This window comes from Marmota monax, unplaced genomic scaffold (assembly GCF_021218885.2).
Source record: "Marmota monax isolate L192 unplaced genomic scaffold, Marmota_monax_Labrador192_F-V1.1 WCK01_AAM20220418_F8-fsc00375, whole genome shotgun sequence".
NCBI lineage: Eukaryota > Metazoa > Chordata > Mammalia > Rodentia > Sciuridae > Marmota > Marmota monax.
The window spans coordinates 489,269-507,948 of NW_026694675.1; the positions used below are offsets into that span (position 1 = coordinate 489,269).

General features: G+C 45.3%; 1 protein-coding gene across 1 annotated transcript in view; it reads left to right on the plus strand.

Annotated features, from left to right (window-relative positions):
• The window catches only part of Nalf2 (NALCN channel auxiliary factor 2), a 28,213-nt gene extending 11,456 nt beyond the window's left edge, over nt 1–16,757 (plus strand). Inside the window, exons 2-3 of the mRNA XM_046423323.1 lie at nt 13,271–13,442; nt 13,845–16,757. Of these exons, the coding sequence (XP_046279279.1) occupies nt 13,271–13,442; nt 13,845–14,230 (558 nt within the window). The 3' untranslated portion in view covers nt 14,231–16,757. The remainder of the gene's footprint in view (nt 1–13,270; nt 13,443–13,844) is intronic.
• Nucleotides 16,758–18,680: the final 1,923 nt, after the last annotated feature.

Here is an 18,680-nt window from a genome sequence, read left to right on the forward strand (position 1 = left end):
TTAAAAATTTTGCTGTTTCCATCTTAGAGCTGAAAAGATAGACTGAGAAGGAAGAGAGCTATTCCAAACATTCTGTATCCTTTCTCTTATTACTTCTGCTTGTGAAGTGCATAATATAGTCCCCATTTTGCAGTGGAGAAGATAGACTCAGAAGTCAAATGACTAGCTCTGGGTCCTCCATCTAGTAAGAGTTTGAGCCTGGATTTGAATGCCAGCAGATAATGGTAGTTCCAAATCTGTGTTGGTATAATTATACTACAGGTAAAAACTTTGTGCTAGTTACTTCACAGATAATTTACAAAAAGTTAGGGAAGTTTCTTTTGTTATCTCCATTTTGCAGATGAGGAAAGTGTGCATCAGGGAAGTCAAGTAAGTTGACTTAGAGGTTTTATAACCACTAAGAGCACACCTGGGATTTCTTTTTATTTATTTATTTATAATTAATTAATTAATTTTTTGCAGGGGAGGGGGATTTCTTGACAGCAGTACTGTTTGAGTTTAAAGATGTTTGACCCTGCCTTCCCACCACAAATACTGCCTTCTGAGGGACATCTTCTTAGATCCAAGTTGAGGCCCAGGGAGAGAAAGTAATTGGCATACAGTCACATAGCAAATTAGTTGCCATGTCCCTGCCTCCTTACTGTGACTTGTTCAAGTTTGCCCATCTAGTTAATGGCAGAAGCAGAATCAGAACCTGGCTCTGACTCTCTCCATCTGGTTAGAGTAAAGGCTTCTTGATAAAGAACATTCATGGGGTAAGCTGTGGAGAAGGATTATGTTGTGGATGCCCTGAAACTCTCAAAAAAATGGACCCTGCCTGGCATTGGTGTCTTCTAGATCAAGGCTATTCCAGAAGCCCCCCAGATGGTAGAACTTGGGACAGAAGAACTTAGGCCCTAGAGCAAGAAAACCTTTCAACTGGGGCAGCCTCCCCTGCACCATTGCCAAAGATTAGACCTTTGGGCTCTGGGTAGGATGCTGGTGGGTGTGGAAGAAATAAAGCAGTGTGTGTGTGTGTGTGCACACGCACACACACACATGCTTATAGAAAGGGGGAAATAAATGCTTTGAGAGGAGAATGGGAGTGACTTTTTTGTAGTTCCTAGTATCAGATGTTCTTCCCACATAAAGAAAATGGGCTGAATAGATTGATTTTGGTAGATCACCCCCTCCATCCTAGAGATCTCTCCAAAATTTGACCTGAAATTCCATCAAGAGGAATTTTTTTTTTGAGTAATAAGATTCAACGGTTGTAGTGAGTTAGAGGAACAATCCCAAAGGTGGTATGGTATAAAGAGCTTGGGCACCAAAGGTCAGGTAGACCTGGCTTCATATTCTAGTTTGAAATCTGTCTTTTCTGTAGAGTTGTTGGTGAGCCCTTGAATGTATTCCTTAATCTCTCTTGGAACCTCACTTTCTCCACCTTCAAAACTAAGAAACAGGGTCATTATGAGGATTAAAGGACATGAATCATGATAATCTTATAAGAGAACACTGCCTCCAAGATGGAAGTGCTCAAGAAAATGCTAGTCACCATTACTGTGAGCCTTGGGCAACTTATTTAAACTCTTTGATCCTCCTCTGTAAAAATCTGTCTCTAATTCAAGAGGTGATTGTGGGGATTCAGTGAGTTAACAAATTTCAGGGTCAGGTGCTTAAAACAGAGCCTGGCTTATAGTAGACACTTAATAAATGGTAGCTGTTGTTCTTATCTTAATTAGATGTGTTAAATCCAAATGATTGCTTAATACCCATCTGAAGTTTACAATATTGAGGTGGGCAGCTTAGGAGTAGGGAAAAGTGATTTTGGAACAGGAGATGATGTGTCAGAGTGGGGATGGGGGATCAGGAGCTAGAAGGCAACTGGAGAGTTTCTAGCAAGTTGAGTGCATGAAGATATGCTTAGATGGGAGAGGGAAGAGACAGAGAGGGAGATAGACAGATCCCAAAGTCCTTGATTCATCTCACAACCAGATATCAAGTCCACCTGTAATGTCACCTTTGATCAGGTAGGTCTCTGTTCTCCCCCAGCCTCTTATCTACCTAGCAAAGCATAGCATTTGAGACACGAAGTGAGGCAAAAGCAGGAAGCCCACTTCAGAGGGATCACTGCAGAAGGCTGGAGATGGCTTTCTGGGTCTGGGATTGGGAGTATGTACAGTTCCAAAGGAAGCTATGGTTGTCACTGTCACACTAACACCATTCATATGGTGACTTGCACAACAGTTGCGTACAGAAGCCCCCAAAACTGCCCTCCTCTCAGTTCCCCTTTCTGGCTGTGGAGTCCCTCACTATCTCTGTTGGCTTATTAGGCTCACCTAGCCCAAATCCGTGGGCCAAACAGTGGTGATGGAGTAGATGATCCAGAGCAGGGCAGAGTAGTGTGAGCTATGTTGATGAGGATGGTCAAGTCTTGGGGATTTGCTTTGTGTTTTTGAGGTTCATGGCAGCCCATCAGTTTGTTTTTATTTAATTTTCATTTTATAAAAGTACTATATGTTCATAATTTTCAAAGTCATGTAGAAGCTACATATATACATGAACATGTGCACATACACCCCTAAGCCTTACTGTTCAGTTAAACCATAGAAACTGTTGTGTTTCTTCTGATGTTTACCTCAACATTTCTAAATGTTATCAAATATTACTATTTTTTATTTTTCTGTTTAAAAAATCTCTGTGTATATATATATTCATATGTACATCATATATATATCCTTATATATATGTCTTTTAAATTACACGTTTTAATATATATAACATATACATACATATATATATATATATATATATATATATATATATATGCATTATCATTGAAACAGTAGTCTGTTTCACCCTGAATCTCACTCTTCAGCATTAAATACTTCCAATTCTCATAGCTGTTTTTTATTTGATATGTACCTGCACATTTCTAAATGGCATGTCAATATCCTATTTCTTACTTTTTCTGTTTTAGATGACTATTGACTGATTAGAGGAGGATTTAGCTCTCTTACTACCAGCAACACCATGCATGAACACGTGCTTCCCCTCACATCATACACCCAATATTGGCATATCACAGCTTCTGATTTTAACAGTATTCATCTTTATGTTATTAGGATAATATTGTTCACATCTGAGTCGTGTAGAATATGGCGATTACATTTCCTTCCTTGGTCAACTTGTTTTCTTGGAGTTAATAAGTGCCTCTCTTTTTTCCTTTTTTTCTATGGCTTTTTTGCTAACATATTCCCAGTTACTTCATTAGCTATAAAATTCCATGAAATCACATCCATAATCCATTATTTTCATTTTTTTCTCATCTCTCCACCTTCCTCCAATCTGGGATAGTTACTGGAATCCTGGCTTTCTAGTACTTGGCAAACACTTGCATGTGTATATATCCTCCACTTACTTAGATTCTCAACTCCCTGTTGAGATATTGAGAGCAGTTCACTTATAAGTAAGATAGAGTCCCTGTCTTAGGGGAGCCTAAAGTCTCGTGGGTGTTTAATTATGCAGACATCTCACCAGAAGAATTGGACTCCATTCTTGGACTTTGAAGTAGGCCATTTCTTTGGTCCCACACTCCAGGAAGGCTTCCCCTTCTCCATCTCCAATAAGTTATTGGCGGAGTCTGATATATTCCCCCGAGAGTAAATGTGATTGTAAGCTGCGTTAACAGAAACTGTTTCTAGGACAGGAGGGCTGATGCTTCTACTTTGTGTTGATAAGCCCTATCCAGAGATTGTGTTCATTTGCAAAGGACACAGAAAAACAGGGACTTTTCTGAAGGTGTACAATCAAATAGAAGATAGGACTGGAAATTATATCCCTTGAAATAGTTAAAACAACCTGGGAATGTTTGCCTTCTTGGAAGAGTAATCAAGATCTCCATTTTTCTCACCTCCTGTTCCCTTTTCAATTTACTACAGTCTGTTTTCTTCCCCTACTGCTGCACTGAAATTGTTCTGACCATAATGAGACCTCCTCTTCAGAACACACTGCTTGGGGCTGGGGTTGTGGCTCAGAGGTAGCACTTGCCTAGTATGTGTGAGGCCCTGGGTTCTATCCTAAGCACCACATATAAATAAGTAAAAAGTAAAAGTATTTAAAAAAAAAAGAACACACTGCTTGGTGGAATTATATATGTAAAACCTTATCTGCTGGGTATTCCCTATTCTTTGAAGTTCTCTTCTCCCTTAATTTACAGAATACCACTGTCTTCTGTTTCTTCTCCAGTCTCTTAAGGCACTCCTCCATTTTCATATGATTTCCTTCCTCCACCTGCCCTTTGAATGTTAGTGTTTTGGTCTGGGGCTGTAGCTCAATGAAGGAGCACTTGCCTAGCACATGTGAGGCACTGGGTTCGATTCTTAGTACCACATAAAAAATAAACAAATAAAATAAAGGCATGCTGTCTATCTCCAACTATGAAAATGTTAGTGTTTTCCAGAAATCCACTGTTGATCCCTCTCTTTTCCCAATCTCCCTAGGCAATAACATCCATTCCCTTGGCTTCTACTATTGCTGTATAGATCAGTTAGGGTGAGCTGGGTTATGCTGTGGTAACAAGTAAACACCAAAGATCCGAAACTTAACACAAGTGGTTATTTCTTGCTCATGATACATGTCCAAAATAGGTCAGCAGGAAGCATCTATTTACAATAATCACCAAAATACTCAAGGTAGTAGAGGGTCCATCTCAACTTTGCTTCTATAGTAAGAAGAAGAGGGAAGAGAATGTGGCAAATCATATACCAGCTCTTACAGCTTCTCTCCACTAGTGATCCATGTCACTTCAGTTCACACTTCATTAGCCTGTGAAAATTATATGGCCATGCCTAACTTCAAAACGTGGCAAAGTATAGTTCTACTGTGTTCCCAAGATTAACTCCTTGACTCCTGATGACTCCCAAGCCTTTATCCAGACCCTAAGTCTGTGTTCAGATTATTTTTATGTCTAAGTGCCTCCTAGACATTTACACATAGCTGACCTATGTATAAGAGTCAACATGACCAAAAACTACTTTTCTCCACTTTTAAACCTACTTTTCCTTCTATTTTTCCTTCCTCAATAAGTGAAACTACTGTTCATCCAGTCACCCAAGCTAGGAGCCTGATAGTTATTTCAGACCCTTCCTTCTCCATCATTGTCCATATCTTTAAGTAATCCTGTTAATTTCACCTCTATAATATTTTTCCCATATCCACCCCTTCCTCCCCATTTTTAAATTCTGCTACTGCCTTAGATCCTCATCAACTTCCAGATTATTGCAATAGTCTCCCTAAATGGCCTCCCTACCTCCAGCCTTGATGTCTACACTCCATCCTCCACACTTTCAGACAGAAGTTAGAAAAGTTAGTCACAGAAGTGATAAATAATCTTTATGCAATTATTTAAAGGCTCTCCATTGCCTATAGAATGGGGCCCAATTCCTCCTCAGCATCCAAAGCATATTAATATGGCCATGGCTTTTCTGTGCAGCTTCATATTCCCCATTTGCACCTTTAAACTATGCTGAACTACCTATAGAGTCTGAAGCCAGAACTATTTCACACCTCCCCGCCTTTACATTTGCTAATTCCTTTGCTTGAAATATACTTATCCTCTCACCTACTGAACTTCAATGCCTTTTTCCCCCAAGTTCAAACTCAAGCTTCTCCCACACGTTTCCCTGTCCTTCAGTATTCAAAACCTGGTTGATCACTTCTCAGTTTATGCTACTCCTGTACCAAGTACATACTACTGATCACAGCGGTTCATACTGATAGATTCATGTGGTTGTCTCCCCTGCTCCTTAAGGACAACATTCTTGTCTTATTACTATTATCTGTCGCTACCAGCACAGGGCAGGCACTCAAAAGGTATTGGGAATGTGTTCATTGCATTAGCAAATGAATGAGAAGACCAGATTCAAGGTAGTCTACAAATAATTGTGAGGCTGGCATGGGGGACAGAAACTGTCCAAACTGACTGTTCTGTATGGCCCTAGAAGAGCTAGTAAAAGACATGAGGGAAGCAATAGGGAGGCATTATCTCAGCTCCAAAGAAGGCCAACTTCTTTAACTGCTGGAGTTATCTAAAAATAGGGGCAAACCTAGGAAACAATGAGCTTCCTGAGACAAAGTTTACAATCAGAACTTGGCAGGGATGTCAGAGTGAAAATTCCAGCAGAAGGTAGGGCAGTGGAGCAATGACTCTCACAGTCATTTCCATTCTGGTTTCCATTCTGGTATGGTCATGAACCTGCCTCTTCTGCTCACCTGATTGACATGAGTCATCTAGGTCCCTTCAGAACTGCCACTGTATTAGGGACACTACTTCTCTAGGCCACCCATAACCAGGCTGGGCCCACCTAGCCCCTGCCTTGGAGCAGATGGCCTAAGAGACTTGAAGGTACAAAGGTCCCCCTGAAACTGGGTTGACTTTAGGTTTTCACCCACCTCTCCAGCCATCTCCCATACTATTCCTTTAGGCGAGGCCACTTTGATTCATGACTGCTCATTCTGAGAAGCAGGATAGCTGTTGCTTATTTTTTTATAGCATTTAGGTAAAGCCCTATCATCTACCCAGATTTGCCCTATAATGCCTCTAATCTCATTCTGAATCTGCCAATCCCAATGAACTACTGCTGTCCACAGAGTTACAGCTATGATCTCCTTCCTCTGGTTGGGGAGACTGACCTTGACCTCACCCTACTCTGCCCCAACTCTTTGAATGCCTAGAGTCGAGAATAGGAACACTTGGCTCTTTTTGACTTTGCCCAACCGAGTCCCTTACAGAGTTGTAGGTGTGCCAGTGGATGTAGTGCAAGGATGCATTGGGTTAACAGTAAGAGTGCTTCCTTGGCTTGTAGTTGATTTCTTACATGTCTCTTACTTGGTGAAGGCAATCCCCTTTTCTGGGCTTCAGTTTCCCCATGAGTAAAATCTGGGGTGGGGTGGTTACTTATATACTGCAGTGTTCGCAGGCAGTAGTTTTCATTCTAAGCCCAGCCCACATTATTGCTTTGCTTCCACAAGTTCTGCAGCTGTAGCTCCTGGCTAAGGGTCCCAGGGGGTACATTAACAAGATAAGCAGCCATGAAGAGAAGGTCTATAGGGAGGATTTAGATGAGGAAACAGGCCCTAAGGAGGGAAGCAAGTTAGAATTCACTAAGGCAACTGCTTACTTCCTGGTTGGCAAGAACTGAGATTCTCCTCCCTGGAGGGTTTTCTAGCCCTCAATCCAAGGAGTTTAGGATGACCTTCTCTTTCTAAGCCTTCTGCCCCTAAGTCCCTGCTTTGAGGTGTGGGAGTCTGCATTCATGCAGCACTCTAGAGAAGCCAGGCATTTTTTCCCAGAGGATTGTAGGGCTTAGAATGCTCCAGACAGGGTTGCAAACCATCCAGGTCCTCCCAGTCCTCCGTAAGCTGGCAACTGCAGAGCCCAGGGGGGTGGGGATCCCCTTTATCATACCCCTCCCATTTCAGGAGTGGCATCTCCACCCAGTTGGGAGGAGGGCTGGGACAGCCTTCTCAGCTTCCTTTTTGGGTTAATTGGTGTTCCCTCTAGTTACTCACTGCTTCCTTCCCCTCCCAGTTCCCATAGCAACTGGGCTGTAGCAGCCTGAACTTGATTGAGCCCAGCAGTGGCCCGATTGAGGTGGGGAAAGGAGGGCACTGCCAAGTCAAGGCTTCCTGCCCCACCCATCCCCTGCTGCTACCTCAAGGGTCTAGGATGGTTCAGCTCAGATGATGGGATGTGATGGAGAAGCCTTTTCTGACAGGTTGGAGTTTAAAGGACAGACCTGGTTCTCCTCAGCCCTCCTCCCCTACGTATGTCCTGCTCCCCTTAGTTTATAATTCAGTCACTGGTAGGATTGATTATGCAGTAGGAAAAACCCTGGAAATCAGCCTTTGAATTCTTCCCTCTACCACTATTTGATATGGCTGAAGACAAGTCCTTACCTCACTTCTGGACCTCAGTTTTCCCATCTATGAAATGATAAAGTGAGACTAAACTGTTAGTTCTTTTAAGCTTGCCTGCATATTAAAATTGCCTGAGATGTTTTGTAAAACTACAGATATGTTGGCCTCACCAACAAGGATTCTTACTTGTAGGTCTGGGGTTTGATATGGGCCAGGTAGGAATCTTTTTTAAAAAGATCTCAAAGTGGTTCTAATATGCAGGCAAAGTTGAGAAACTAGAGAGCAAAAGATCTCCACAGTTCTCCTAATTGACTTTCATCTGGTTCTGAGACATTTCTTCTTTTCCCCTGCTCATCCCACCTCCAGCAAACCCCACAGTTCTCCTCAGCCTGGCCCTCCTGGCCCTTCTCTATCCTCATATATGAGTGCTCAGACCTCCTAAGAATACCCATGCAACTCAGCCCCCCTGGCTCAGGTCTCACACTGATGAGGTAGGGAAAACTACCAAGAGTTGCCTCAGGAATGAAACTGCAGAGTCTAAGCCAGGTTTGTGGCCTAGGTGGTAGCCTGAGAACCAGACTTTTCACTTGTGAAGGATCCAGGCCACCACTGACACGTGGGCCAACAGTGGTTCAGCTGGCTGACTGTGTGGCCAAGGAATTGGATTACCCCTGAGCCCTGTGTGGCTCTTCTTCCTCATTCCCCTCATTAGCTCCTTGTCTGTTCCTGCCTCACCACCCACAGGCCTGGTGTCCTCCCCAGGCAATCTGCTCACCCACTTGTTGCCATGGTGACTCTGGTTGGGGGTGTAGGGACTGAGGGGGGGTCGTCTAATTAAGGAGAAAGGCCACACTCCTCTCAGGCCACCCCTCTCCCCTCCTCTGTTTCCCCTCCCTCATTCTCTCCCTCCTTCTAGGAGCAGACAAGGGGAGTGCCCAATTACCATCTCCTGTTACTGGGAGGAGGAGGAAAGGATCACCACTCAGGCCTTCTCACCTAGGAGCAGAAACATTGAACTGGAAGACCCCACAGAGATCTTACAGGGGCCTCCGAGCCCCAGTCCCACCAGCAGTGGAGTGGTGGTGATTCTGTATGGTTTGGGATGAGGGTGAGGTAGACTCTAGGTCCAGATTGCAGAGATGGGACAGAGGCTATGGACAGAGACACAAATCTTGGCACTTGGGGCCAAAAATATGAAGAGGGTACTACAAGGTTCTGTTTCCCTTCCCTCTTGTGATTTCACTTTCTTTCATGTCTTACTTCTGTTTCTTTCTCCTACTTTTTTCTTCTCTCTTACCCCTTTTTCTTACCCCGGCTTTCTTAAAATTCCCTTCTTTTCCCCTTATTTCTTCTTGTCCACCGCCTGTTCACTCCTTCCCCTTTCTTCCTCTCTCTTACTCCTCCTCTCAGTAGCCTTCTCTTACCTGCATCTTTCCACTCTTATGTTCCCCACTCACTCCATGTTAGTCAGCTTTCCATCATTGTGACAAAATGCCTGAAATAATAGACTTATAAGGAAGAAATATTTATTTTGGCTTATAGTTTCAGAGGTTTTGGTTCATAGCCATGGACCAAAAGCACTCTTGCTTTAGGCCCTGTGCTTTGGGCCTGTGGTGGTACAGTTCATCATGGTAGAAGTGCATGGTTCATCTCATGGTGGCATAGAAGCAGAAAGAGGAAAGGTGGGCAGATTTCTAATATCCCCTTCAAGGGCACACCTCCAATGACCTAAGGTCCTCCCACCAGGCCCCACCTCCTAAAGGTTCCACTACCCGGTAGCACCACAGGCTGGTGACCAAACCTTTAACACATGAGCCCTTGTGGGGCACTCTAGATCCAACTATAGCTCTTATCTCCCTACTCTTTCTTACTCTTCTCTTTTCCCATCTTCACCCGACTCCATTCTTTTACCCCTTCCACCTTCTACCTCTTATTCCCCTGCTCTTTCTCCCCAGCCTTGCTTTTCCTTACCCGCATGATCACCACCATTGATTACCCTCCAAACCCCCCACTTTTCTTACTCTCTCTTTCTTACACCCTCTTCTCTTTAAACTCCTTACTCTGCTGCCACCCTCTCTTACCCTTTAAGTTCTCTTTTACTGTCTTCTTTTACCACTCAAGCACTTTTTACCTAGCCCCTTACTTTCACCTGTTCTTTTTCACTTTCCTTGCATTCCTTTCTCACTCCTTTGCATGTACCTGTTATCCTCATAATTTCATTTTTTTGGAATTTACATAAATGAAATTAAAGACAATGCATAAGAGATGTGTGTACAAAAATATTCAATGGAGCATCATTTAACATAGTAACTAGTGACCATGTGGAAACAACTTAAATGTCCATGAGCAAGGGACTGGTACCCATTCCATTCCACTCACATGAAACTTTCTCTGTCTTCTTAGTGCATCTTGTATTCACTCACTTCTGTGCCTTTGCTTAAGCCGTTGCCTCATCCTGGAATGTCCTTTTGCCTCATCTCTACCCATCCTATCCATGAAGTCCAAGCTCAACTCTTATTCCCTTACTGGAATCTTTCTCAACTTGTCTACTTGCTTCATTCCAACAATCCCATAGTTTGACTTCTCCTGTACTTTAGGTCATATACCACAGATTCAAGTTAGATTTATCTATCTGTGAAACTGTAATGTCTGTGGAAGTAGGAACCAGTTGTTATTTTCTCATCCTGTTCACTCAGTCAATGGATATTTTATGTATATTGTGCTGAGTTCACGATGGTTAATAAGACAAACTCATGTTTGCCTTCATGCAACTCATGTTAGTAGGGTTGATAGTAAAACAAAACAAGAATGCAGACAAAGCAATAATTGTGGTGAAGAAACAAGTAAGGAAAGGATAGAATAATGAGGACATCATCCTCTGCTGAGAGTGGTCAGCCTACTGCAAAGACCCTTTCTGAGGAGCTGACATTTAAACTGAGACCTGGAAAATAAGATGAAAAGGACCCATCTATGCCAAAAGTGGGGGAAAGAACATTCTAGTCCAAGAAAACAGCATTTTCCAAGGCTCTAAGCTGGGAAGAAGTAGGGAACATTCAATAAAAAGAAAGAAAATCCCTGTTTGTGGAGTATGATGAGCTTGATGGGAGAGAAGAAAATGACAAGTGAGGTTGGAGAGAGATGGGGACAAAGTATGTAGAAGTTTGAAGTCTGTTCAGAAGTTTTAGCTTTAGTCTAAATGCATTGAAGGGTTTGAAGCAAAGGAGTAACACATCCAATTACAGTTTAAGACCTCTCTTATTCCTGGGTGAACAGTGAATTGGAAAGAGCAAGAGTGGAGGTGGAGAGGCCAGATAGGAGACTGCCTTTCAGATAAGAAATGATGGTGTCCTATACAGAGCTGTGGCCATGGAGCTAGAATTGACATGGCTTTCAGAGGGACTGGATGGAGGGTGCAGGGAAAAAGAGGAATGGAAGCTGACACTTAGGTATCATAGCACTTGCTGAGCTGGTCAAGATTTGTGTACTTGGAATTTAAAAAAGTAAGTACTACATTTTAAAATTCAGAGCATTTTAAATTTCAGATGCCTGTGAGATACCAAAGTCCCAAGCAATGCTTTGTTCCTGATTTGCATCACAACCCCCTGCCATCCCTGCCCCTGCTTTGGTTAAGGCCAATGTGAGATATTATTGCCAAAGCCCATGTTTACAGTGGAGTCATTTGTAGTTTAGTGAAAATGTTTAAAATAAGTGTAAGAAACTGTGACCAAGTGTTTCCAAGACCATGTTGCTCAGTATGGTTGAAAGGACTCCTGCTATAGGATGACCTGGATCTTTGTTCAAAAATTCAGATCCTTGAGCCCACCTCAGTCTTCTTGAAACTGAATTGGGAGGAGGCATATGCATATTTAACAAGTGCCCCTGGGGATTCTGAGGCACACTGAAGTCTGAGAACCACTGCTATGAGGAGCAACAGTGAACCTAGAAAGTGCTGCTGAAGATACCCAGGCTGGGTATGGGAAGGACTCAGATTCTATGTGTGAGCACCCCCCGAACATCCTGTTAAAAACAGATGCTGACCTAGCAGAGCAGGGCAGGATCTAAGATTCTGCATTTCTTACCAGCTCTTCAGTGATAGTGATGCTAATGATCCAGGTCCACACTTTGAGCAGCAAAGGTCTAGATCAGTGATTTTCAGTACAGCAGTTCTTGTGAAGCATTATAAGCTAAAAAGCAAGGAAATAACATAATCCCATTGCCACTTGAGGCCTGTTTTCCTCTTGTGCAGACAGTGCATTGGAAAGAACAAGAATGTAGGCGGGGAGGCCAGATAACAGATTGTCACTAGGTGAGAGGTGATGATGGCCTGCACAAAGTTGTGGCCATGGAACTCCCCAGGGAGCATTTGCCAATGGTTGGAGACATTTTTTGGTTGTCATAATAAGGGAAGGGAGGGAGAATGCTGCTAGCATCTAGTGGGTAGAGGGGCCAGGGATGCTGTTCAGTATCCTACATTGCATACACAGCACAACCTCCACAACAAAGAGTTATCTGGCCCAAAATGTCAGTAGTGCTGCTTTTGAGAACCCCTTGGCTTAATGAGAGCCAAAGAGTTTTGAGCAGGGGACCTTTCTAGCTAGGACTTGCTGCCTAGTAATGGTGGGCTAGATGAGGGACAGAAAGTATGCCCATGAAGTGAAACTTAAAAGAAAGATTTCAAAAAAAGTGTAGCAGTGTCTGTGATTTGTGCTGCGTACCAAGGCTGAAGCCAACAGGACATAGCATGGATTGAGTAGAGCTCAAAGGCACATGTGGTGCCTGGTAAAACAGATTCCTGTTTTTATAAAAAAAAACCCTCACATTTGTATTGACCTTTGGAGCTTAAAAAACATTTTCATATATGCCATATTATTTGATTCACACCGTACCCTAATGAGGTAGAACAAGGATTATTTTCCCCATCCCTTTCTTGAATTTAGATACTCGACACCATCAGCCAAGAAAATGTTTGCCAAATGGAATAGAACTGAAATTTGCCTCATTATATATAGGTAACCTTGTACAAGTCAAGACACTTATTTGAACCAAGTATAAAATGATAGGGTCGGATAGGATGATTGGTAAGATTCCTTCCACTCTGACAGGAGTAATTTTTATTTCTGCCAGCAAACAGATTCTAAGTCTTGGATAACTGTAGATTGGGAAATTTGGGTGCCCTGGCTCTATGAGATGGGAGATCTTAGGGTAGGATATAATGGCCATGACCCAAACCCTTCTTCCTCTCTATCTCTGAAGTGCTGGGGTTAGGTTGTCGAGGCTCCTTTGAGAGATCACATGTTGGCCTTCCCCATTCCTCTACTCTGAGGTGGGAAGGGGCTGACGCATGGGCTGATGCTCTTTTCTCTCCCCACAGGCTGTCTACAAGGCCTGGCTGTGCTCAGAATACTTCAGCGTGACCCAGCAGGAATGCCAGCGCTGGGTGCCCTGCAAGCAATACTGCCTGGAGGTGCAGACCCGGTGCCCCTTTATCCTCCCCGACAATGAGGAAATGGTGTACGGAGGGCTCCCTGGCTTTATCTGTACAGGTAAAGGCAGGGCACTGGGGAAGAGGGAGGAGGCTGGGGGCCCAGGGCAGGCACTACGCACGTCAAGAGTGGAAGCAGAGAGGACAACAGGAGAATCAGGCTAGAAAAGCCCCAATGGTTGGAGGAGTGGGCAACAAGGTTCCCAGGCTGAGATATAGTCAAATGAATAGGGGAAAAAAGAGAGACCAGAATATATCCAGCCAAGGATTCATCTCAGAGAAACTGGGTGGGGTCCCTGGGAAAGAAGGGCTTGGAAAGGGAAGGTGCTGAGGGCCAAAAAGGAAGAAGTCTTGGCTAGGACTACCTGAGAAGTCCTGGCTTAGGAAACATCCTCTCCAGGTAAGACAGAGAGACATCAGCCCCCCCTGAGCATCCCACCATGCCTTCCTTATCCTTTGGCAGGGTTGCTGGACACTTCACCAAAGCGGCCGGAAACCAAGTGCTGTGACGTGCAGTGGGTCTCCTGTGAGTCGGAGAAGAAGAAGTTCAAGGAGTCTGAGGCCCCCAAAACCCACCACCAGCAATTCCACCACTCCTATTTCCACCACTACCACCAACAGTATCACCACTACCACCCCCGCCACGATCCCCCAGGCCGCGTTAGCCACAAGCCCTCCCTGCTGCCGGTCTCTGGGGGATCCCGCCTCAGCCCCAGCAGGATCCGGCTCTGTGTCCTTGTTCTCATGCTCCTCCATACCATGGTGTCCTTCTCCAGCAATCAGGGTGGTGGAGTACTGGGGCTGGAGACACTGCCTGCCCTAGAGGAGGGCCTGACACGGGAAGAGTGAAAGCAGGGAGGGAGGACAGACCTCCATCACATACTTACAGCAGCTCCAGCTCCCCCACTGGGGGGGAGGGAGCTCCTCCCATGGGAGGTATAGAACCAGGTGGGGGGGGCGGGGGGGAAATGGGGGACCACACATCCCCCCAACCTACCCCCACCCCAAAAGTAGCTCCAACAGAATGGCCAGAGGGCCCCAGGGAGCTGCAAATCTCATCCGGGAGAAAAAGATAGGAGCAGCAGGTGCCCCCTCCCAAGCCCCATCTGTGAGGCTTAGCAAAAAATGGGGGGGAATAGGGGCTGGAATTGGCCACCCCTGCTGAGAGCCCTGACCCCAGGGAAGGAGGCTGCTCACCCAGCCTTGGCCTTGCAGGGAATGTTGGGGGGCACAGAGGGGAAAAGCTCTTTTCCCCCCCTCCACATTCCTTTTGTTGCCAAGATCCTTAATTCCCTCCTGCCCATATCCCTACAGGCGACGGCAGACAGTGCATTGGCCCTCCTGCCACTACAGTGCACCTCGCCCCACATGGGGCCACCACAGGTGAAATACCAGGCTGGGACATGAGGTGCACACAGTTGCAGCTAGGTTGGGGCCCCAGTTAAGCTGTGCCTCACCACCCTAGGCAATGAGGGGTAGGAATGGGGTATGGAATAAGTGGTAAAAGAGAATGAAGATAGGGAAGCAGGAGAGGAGAGGAGAGACACTTACAGAGGGCCTAGAGAGATGGCCAAATGGGCTACTGCCAGGTGGCTTTGGGGAGGTGAATGATTAATGACGAGACAGATACAGAACTGATCCCCAAATCAGAGAGAATTGCAGAAGGAGCCCTCTGGAGAAAGAGCATAGGAACTGAGTTGTTGGGCCAAAAATCAGAAGGCTGAGGGCATGTAGTAGGACTGCCGCTGTCTGAAGGGCCATATCTTACAGAAGGTGCACATACTCCCAAGGGCCACTCTTGCCCTGGAGATCTTGGCCTTGGGGCCAAAGACCTTTCATTTCCGATCTCCATGGGGAGGAGGGACTTGAACCCAAGTGGGTCAGGCCTGGCCTGGGTCCTCATACTCCCCCATCCTGTCCTAGCCCAGGCCTCCATGAAGGAGAACCTGGAGGCCTTGCCCCAGAACTCTCCAGAGATGAGCCTTCCCTGTCCCCACCCTGTCCCCTTCCCCAGCCTACCAAAGAGTATTCATCCCTTCCCATCCCTACCCCCATGGGCTATTATCCCAATTGTGGAACAACCAAACTCCTCTTCACCCTATAGTGGGTCCCTTACTCCAGTCACCCCTGTCCCTTGCTGGAGAAAGTCCAGAGTAGGGGAAGAAGACCTTTTGACTAAAGATAATGTGCTGTTTTCCCTTGGCTATAAGACTTGAATGTTTAGTCAGGCTAGAGGGTTGAATGAGAAAAGAGATATTGGGTTCCCTGTGGGCGCTATTAGCCTTATATTGGTCATCTGAGAGGGGGAGGCCACATTGCCTAGGGCATCTCAAAGCCAGTCAAAGCTGACAAAAACCAGAGCCAGAACTCTGTGGGCCAGGCCAGGGCCTTCCAGTGCCAGAAAAGCCTGCATCATATGATGTGAGGCTAGTGAGTGGAGGAGAGGGGTAGCCCTGGAGCTGCAGCAGAAGAAGCTGCAACCAAGAAGATGGGGTATGGAGGGAGAGTTGAACTTTGTTGGCTTAGGGATGAATGGAAGGCCTCCCTATTAGAGAAGGAATCATTCAGGGGATCCTGAGGAATCCTTCCCTGACAGTTTTCTCATTTCTCACAGCCCGTTCCCTCTTGCCCCATGCCCTACCCACACACACCCCTTTTTGGCCCTCAGCACTTTGGGCCTGGCCACATACCCCATCCCTACAGTGCTCTTTTCAGCTGGGGAGGGGAAGAGGTGCTGGCATCTTTCCAGACGTGCTTATGTATAAGTGAAGGGGCAGGTGCTTGGGTTCCAGAGAGACCCCAGGTACTGCCTTCTAACACCTGCATCCTCAGGAGGGGAAACGGGACTGGGCAGTAAAGGGGGCGGCCTTATGGCCCCAGGGAATGGACCCTTGGAGACTCTCATCCTCTCTTTCCCCTCACCAAGTGCCCAGGAGACCCCTGGCTCAGACCAGCCCAAGGCCTTGCCCAGCGGCAGGGGAAAGGGGCACCACGCTCCACCTCAGAGTCATTTGACTGTCCCCATTCACTCCACCAACCCAATCTTCCACCACCTCTTGGGCTGCCCCTGCTGTCTATCACAGGCAGCAGAGCTGGGCAGCTTTTTTATGCCATTTTCTACACTGTGCTTCATCAGTAGGACTTTCTTGCACTAGTTCCTATGACTGAGTCTCCAAGCTGGTTTCCTAGTAGTCCCCCCTCCCTTCCTCCCTTACCTGGCTATGATTCAGTTGTCTCTGCCCTTCCTCTTACCCCTGCCTCTGTGTTTCAGTGAGAGTCTCTGTATGTGTACTGCTTTCTGTTTTGTTGCATTGTGGGGCAGAGGCCTCTCTGCCCTTGTTTAACCCCATAAATAAATGGTAAGACTTGATGATAACCCTCCCTTCATGGCTTGTTCTATGGTGTCCTAGGAAACAGTGCAAGACCTGGAGAGGGGGTGGATCCAGAGGATGCTGACCCTGTGCCAGGTACCCCTCAGCTCAAATATCAGAAAAAAAATCATACACTCTGCAGTAGGCTATTCTAGACAAGGAGTCATAAAGCCAACCACCTGCAGGGATCAGGCAGATAACTTTAAAGTATGAAGTTGGCTGATCTGGGGAAAAGTGCAGACTTGGGAGTGGTAAGAGCTGCAGGACATGCAGAGGGATAGCTCAAGCCCAGGGCTGTCGCATGGAAAAGTGGGCCCAGTGTTGCCAGATCTTAATCTTCAAGGAAAGCTAGGACTCAGGGTTTTATTGTGAAGCTCCCTAATTCCTGAATGTTGATGGCTCAAGTCTAAAAACCAGCTGACAAACCAACCTACCTCCATGTGGGCTAAACACCTGTAGGCCCTGCCTAGCCTGGGGATCACTAGTTCCCCACCTTTGTTGTAGCCTCTGATTCAGGTCACATCTCTCCACACCACTACACTAGACCCAGCATCCCACCATATGAGTGAGGGACACTCAGGAAGAACTGCTGGAGGGGCAGCAAAAAGGGCCTTCCACCGCTATTTCTCTTTCACATAAATGGGGGAAATGAAACCATGAGCGAGGGCATGCTTTGCCAAGAAAACAAGTTCTCTAAGCTCCCCAAAAGCAGCATAACATGAAGGCTAGGGCAGGTCTCTGGAGCCAGACTCTGACTTTAAAGCATAGTCACCATCATCTCCTACTTGTATGACTTTGGATAAGTTCCTTTACTTCTTTGATCCTTGGTGTCCTCATCTATCAAAAGGGTTATTGTGAGAATCAAATGATGTACATAAAGCACTTAGCACAACAGCTGGCACAAAAGAGCCACTCAAATGCCAATAATTATTATTATCATTAGTCATTCAATCTTCTCCTTCCTTCACCCCCATCTGAAACGGTCACCAAATTCTGTCATTCTCCCACTGTGTGTCAAATCCTTCCCCTCCTTTCCACCCTGACTCCCACTAAACCACTGCAGGCCTTCAGTATATTTTGCCTGGACTATGACAATAGCCTATTGTCCAACTGATCTCTTGTCCAATTACTCTGGCTCCAATCCATCCTCCACCTATCAAAGTGTCAGACACTTTAGAGGCACTTCATAGATATTTTGTGAAAGAACTCCCCCCGTGGTTGAGTTTCCTAAAGAACACACCACCAATCTTCCTATAGCAAACATATTGCACTCAGCAAAAACACCAAACACACACACACACACACACACACACAGCAAATCAGATGGCTCCACATTGCCTGTAGAATCATGTGGGAACTTCTAAGCATGACACTCAAGGCTGTTTATTTCCTAACCCTGTCCTACAAATCTGATCATCCACCATAGTCCCTCATGCACTCACCTCTCAGCCATTTCCCAACTGTTGACTGAATGAGCTCTGTACCTTCTCATCTCCTGCTCTTTGCTCAAATGGTTTCTTCTGACTGAAATGCCCTCACCTCAGCTCTGCCCATCACTGGCTTACCCAGTTTTCAAAGTCTAGCACAAATACCTGCACTGCTCTGAAGAATTCCACAGCCTCCCTTCTCCCCAACTTGAAACAATCTCTCCTCTAATTTGATACTTTGAAAGTACTTAATCATGGTACTTCTGACATCCTTTGTGATTTCAACTTATTAATTTATTCAAAATATACCTATTGAGCAACTACAATATGTCAAGCACTGTGCCAAGTGCTGGAATACAGCAAGGCACAGACACATTACAGATCCACAAGATAGCAGGAACCTATGCGTCAGACAACCGTAATATACTCACACTAACATTAAAGTAAAATATAAAATAATTCTAAAATAATTATTTTAAAATAAAATATAAAATTATATAA